This window comes from Bufo gargarizans, chromosome 1 (assembly GCF_014858855.1).
Source record: "Bufo gargarizans isolate SCDJY-AF-19 chromosome 1, ASM1485885v1, whole genome shotgun sequence".
Lineage (NCBI taxonomy): Eukaryota > Metazoa > Chordata > Amphibia > Anura > Bufonidae > Bufo > Bufo gargarizans.
The window spans coordinates 502,955,917-502,961,915 of record NC_058080.1 but is presented as its reverse complement, the minus strand read 5'-3'; the positions used below and the strand labels follow the sequence as shown (position 1 = coordinate 502,961,915).

The window sequence follows — 5,999 nt, the reverse complement described above, 5'->3', positions numbered from 1 at the left end:
AGAAAATTATACTCAACCTTCTTATAGACTATGGGAGTCATTTACCATAACCCTCTATACTAGAAACTTGCATTAAAAAAAAACTTTTTAAATGCCATTTTGCTAAGATTTAGGCACAAGAACGCTGCCCTTACCACATACTGAAAATGGGGAGGTGGCAGGGGCATAGTGCAGGAAGTGGTACATTCCCTATCATTTATGCCAGTTTACTGGCAGAAATAATTGAAATCTACTCTAGCTACCAGGTGCACAGACTGCCAAAGGATGTGCCTAATTTATGGCAAGGAATACACCTCTATACAAATTAATCACGTCTTCCAAAGCACAGGAGATACCAAAGACTGGTGTAAAATTCCAGTTTTTGATAAATGATAAATTCAGGTGGAATCGATTCAGATCAGAATTGAATCAGAACCAATTCGGCCAAATCAAACATGGATCAAAATGAGAGTGATTTTGCTCATGTTTATTTGCAATATAAGACAATATAATTCAATATAAGAGAACCTTAGTGTGCCTATGTACTGCATGCACTTCTGTGGGTGCCCTATTATGGCTCCATACAGTGCAGAGCTGTAATACAGTCATGTGCATGAGCCTAAGGACTCATGCACACGACCGTTGTTTCATTCCGTGTCCATTGTTCCGTTTTTCGTGATTTTCTGCGGACCCATTGACAACTCGGCTAATGCACCGTTTGCCATCCGCGTCCGTGATCCGTGGTTTCAGTCCGTCAAAAAAATATAACCTGTCCTATTTTTTGCATGGAAAATAGTTCACGGACCCATTCAAGTCAATGGTTCAGTGAAAAAACGCGGAGGCACACAAGATTGTCATCCGCGTCCGTTTTTTTCCTATCATTTGCATGGCAAACTTGACTTAGACTTTTTTTTATTTTCCTTTATGTCTGGTGATCCTCCAAAAATAAAGGAAGACACACAGAAACAAAAACGGAAACGGATCACGGAACAACTGAACCCCATTTTGCGGAACGGAACACAACAACGGTCGTGTGCATGAGGCCTTAGGGATCTTTCACACAAGCAGATCCCGTGCGTGGAATCAACTGCATGAAAGAGAGCCAAGACCCGCTCCGGACAGCAGACACGGAGCAGTAACATGATTGATAATGCTCTTTGCCTCTCTGTGACCTTTTTACTACAAAATCACAGGGACAACTTTATCTCACTGTGATTTTGTAGTAAAAAGATCACAGAGATCACTTTTACGCAGCAGATTACCCGCACTGCATCCGCTCTTGTGAAAGAGCCCTTAGAGTTCCGAATTTTTTGAAAACAACATTTTGTTTAAAATTTGCTGAACCTCCTTATTCCTCAAACAGTATATCATTGGGTTGAGTAAAGGTGTTATTACTGTGTAGATGACAGACACCAGTTTGTTGTAGTCAACAGCCCTGGCCCTATTTGGCCTAGCATACATAAAGAGGGTGGCTGCATAGAATATAACAACTACAACCAAATGAGATGTACAAGTCGAAAAGGCCTTTTGTCTCCCACTGGAGGTGGGAATGGAAAGAACAGTGTGTAGAATACAGCTGTAGGATACAAATGTTAAGAGCAATGGTACCAAAAGTATCAATAAGGCAAGTACAAAGTCAACAAGTTCAGCTAACTTCATGTCTGTACAGGCGAGATTGAGAATGGGTGAGATATCACAGTAGAAGTGATTTATAACATTGGAACGACAAAAGGTGACACGGGAAATGTAATAAACTTTAATCAGCGATATAAGAAAGCCAGTGAACCATGATCCAAATGCCAGGAGGATGCAGAAATTCCAATTCATGATAGTAACATAATGTAAGGGATTACAGATGGCCACATAACGGTCAAAGGCCATGACTGTCAGTAAAACACACTCGGTGCACACCAAGGCAATGAAGAAGTATAGCTGTACCATGCAAGAACTAAGTGAAATCTCTTGACTTTCAACCACAAATATAGAAAGTAGCTTGGGCACGGTGACGGTAACATACCATGTTTCCAAGAAGGACAGGTGCCCTAGGAAAAAGTACATTGGCTTATGCAGTTTGGAATTACTCCAAATTAAAATTATGATAAGCAGGTTTTCCACAATGGTTAAAAGATATATTAAAAAGAAAATCAAGAAGAGCAGAATTTGAACTGGTCGAGAAGTGGGGAATCCCAGTAGGATAAAGGAGCTGATGCTTCTTGTTATATTGGCGTCCTCTTCCATTACTCAACAGAACTGCTGTCAAATAAATGGAAACAGTTGGATGAATGCTGTATAAGACGAACTGTTTCACATTTTAGTATTTTATTGTTTTATTAATTAGCTGTGAGCATATAAATGCTCAGATTTTTCTGCGTCACCTGCGTTAATTGAGCACACAAAAAAAGCCACAAGGCCCAGAGAACCGTAATAATGTGCACATCCATAAAGTATAAAATCAATGAAGCAATTTTATTAGACTACATAGACATACAGACATTTAAAAAATTGTATACAATAAACCATGTGCCGGTAAGAATAAACCAAACACAAACACAGTATCCACCAAAGTCCACAGATAAGGACACAACATGTATAGCCCGAGACAAAGGAAAGTACAGTGCAATGTCAAATAAAGAATCAACGATAAATAAATAATAATGTAGCATCAAATAACATGAAATAATACCTAAGGGTACTTTCACACTAGCGTTAGAAGAATACAGCAGGCAGTTCCGTTGCCAGAAATGCCTGCCGGATGTGGAAATCCATATACAAACGGATATCATTTGTTTCCGGAACCGGTTGCGGATCCGTCTAACAAATGCATTGCAATTCCGGATCCGTCTCTCCGGTGTCATCCGGAAAACCGAATCCTTTATTTATTTTTTCACAGATTTAAAGGTCTGCGTATGTGCAGACCGGGAACTGGACCCGTTTTTATGGAACACTTGGTACCGGATCTGGTATTAATACATTTCAATGGAAATTAATGCCGGATCTGGAATTCGGGCAAGTGCTCCGGAATTTTGGCCGGAGAAAATACCGCAGCATGCTGCGATATTTTCTCCGGCTAAATACCGTAAAAGGGACGGAACGGAAGCCATCCTGATGCATACTGAACAGATTGCTTACCATTAGTCCAGCTTCCTCAGGGGTGCCATCAAATCAGGTGAATTAGTAAAAAATCTGCTCACCTTTATTTACAAAGTTTCGTCATTATAAGATTTCTTCATCACCCTTCATTCCAGGAAATCTAGTCAATGGTAATCCAGGCATACTAACGGAATGCCTTGTTTTCATATCCATTTATTATCAAAACAATTTTGGCAAATTAGTTTAAAGGGAACCTGTAACCATAAAAAATGGAAAGTTATCGGCAGACAGCCTGTTATAGGGCAGGAGGAGATTGATGTATAGTTTTATAGGAAAAGATTCAGTAAAACTGTTAGTTTACCCATTTATGCCTGTGCTCATTCTGGGCTTTGAAGTCAAGGAGGCCGTTCTATCAGTGATTGAGAGCTATGAGTGTACACAGTCATATAGGGAAGGCTGTCTATCACTGATAAGACCATCTCTTTGACTTCAAAGCCCAGAATGAGTACTGAATTTAAATGTATAAATTACAATTTTTACTAAATGTTTTCCTATTAAACTATGTATTAATCTGCTCAACTCATCAACTCCTCCTGCTCTATAACACACTGCCTGCAGCTCTATGTGACAGGTTCCCTTTAAACAGAAATGTACACTACTGGATACAATGTACTTTAAGCATGGACATACACAAATCTTACTGGGCCTCATAGCAACATTTAGTGTACACCCAACCTCACCCATTTTCCCAGTACTCAGTTGGCAAACTACTCCTAGGCAATGTGGAACGGAAAGCGTGACTCCCCAGATGTACTGAAAAATGTAAGGTTTTATTTGACCTTTGGCTTACCCCATATGACTATATACATTGTGGCGGTAAGCTCTTATCTGTAGCCCAAAGTATAAAAGTGTAGGGTTACATTGTGACCTGCTGACACCCCGAGGCACTGCAGATCTCTGTGACCATGCTGTCATTAGACAGCTGCGGTCACAGTAAGGTTCCCGGGGACCAGCCAAAGTGGTCTCCATGCATGCTATCACTGCGTACAGCGATCACCGCACTCTACAGTAACAAAGCAGGGGAGAGGTATTCTTGATTTAAAAGCGCCCCCTGCTGGCTGTAGAATTGTGAGCCTGCAGTCTGATAATTAACCCATTCCTGACCTGACTGTGGCAGGAAGGGGTTCATTACTTTTTTTTTAAATGAAAAAATATAAAAAGTAAAAAAAGTTATTAAATAAGTAGTTAATAGCAAATTAATTTAAAATTTATTTAAAAATGTATAAAAAGTGAAATAAATTTTAAAAAGTTATATCTATAGTTACTAGTTTTAGAAGACTACATCATTAGTTGTAGTTAAGCAAACTCACATATACACACATTTTTCCTTCTTTTTCGTTCATAAAAAAATAAAATTAAAAATTATATTTAGTTTTGGGAATAGTATAACGGACTTTGTGTGTAAAATATAGAAATATAAGGTTTTTATTTTCCTTTTTGCTTTCTTAAAAAATTTAGAAAGGTTTTGTAACCCAAAAAATTTGAAGAAAGGAAAAATATTTATTTTCATCATTTTTTACAGTTTTTCCTTAAATATATATTGTTAAATTATATATCTGTCATCTAATGGCACAAAAGAAAGGTCTAAGGTGTCCTGTGAAAAATTAACACATTAGCACACAAATTATTTTGTTATTTGCAGTTAGATAGGCCCATTGCAAAAAACAAAAACTTGTCCTGGTAAGTTGATAAGTGGAAAAACTTTAAGAAACGTTAATTAAAAAAATAACTGCAATAAGAAAAAAATCTTTGTCGACCTCACCCACTTTATCTGACTTCTTTGTCAAGTGGCATACATGTATTCATATATCTCCCCCATACAGATCTATGTCTGTGGCTTCTCACAGTGTATTATAAAACTCTCTGCTTGAAGCCACCAATAGTGAGAGCTCAGTGCATAGGAGTTTATAAAGTTACCATTTTCTGAAGGCTCATGCCCACGAACATAAGGGCTTCATGCCCGTGCTGCAGACCGCAAACTTGAATGGGTCCGCGATGCACCAGATACGGCTGAAGATAGGACATGTTCTGTCTTTTGCAGAGCGGAGGCACGGATCAGAAATCTACGGAAACACTACGAATCCCTTCCGTGGGCTTTCGGGTCTTCACACCGCAAAAGATAAGACATGTCCTATCTTTTCCCATATCTTGCTGACTGTGGGCCCATTCAAGCATGGAGTGCAGACAACCGATGCCTGTGCATTGCGGACCGCTATTTGTGGTCTGCAGTATGGGCACGAAGCCCTTACATTTGTGGGCATGAGCCCTAAAAGGAAGCTGTAAAATTCTCTTTGCACTGATCTCCCACTAGTGATGGCAAAATGCATTGTTTTCATGTCCGGAACAGAAGAAGCAGTTCAGCACCAACCCCACCCTGGGCCCGGTAGCAGTTGCTTGGTCTGCCTCCATGGAAGATACACCATTGACTGTAAGCCAATAGTTTATCACATCTGGTACAAAATTAGCCCAATAAACTAGTTTTATGGCTTTTGTATTTTCCATGACGATACTTACATAATTGTAGACCAGTGCTATTTTCAGTGATACACACATACAGCCTAAAGTGAGGAAAACTTTAACAACCTGCTGACATACTTATTTTACACACTTACATTGCACTGTAATATTCCACAGTGCTTTACAGACATTATCATCATGCTGTCCCCAATGGGGCTCACAATCTAAGTTCCCCATCAGTATTTCTTTGGAGTGTGGTAGGAAACAAGAGTACCCGGAAGAAACCCACACAAACACAGGGAGAACATACAAACTCCATGCAGATGTTCTCCTTGGTCAAATTCAAACCTAGGACCCCAGCGCTGCAAGTCACCAGTGCTAAACACTGAGCCACCGTGTCATTGAGACATACC

General features: G+C 39.5%; 1 protein-coding gene across 1 annotated transcript; it reads right to left on the bottom strand.

Annotated features, from left to right (window-relative positions):
- Positions 1–1,272: 1,272 nt before the first annotated feature.
- On the bottom strand, positions 1,273–2,217 carry LOC122928339 (olfactory receptor 6B1-like). Its single transcript, XM_044281088.1, has one exon. The coding sequence runs from the start codon at positions 2,215–2,217 to the stop codon at positions 1,273–1,275; it is 945 nt and encodes a 314-aa protein (XP_044137023.1).
- Between the last annotated feature and the right edge of the window lie 3,782 nt (positions 2,218–5,999).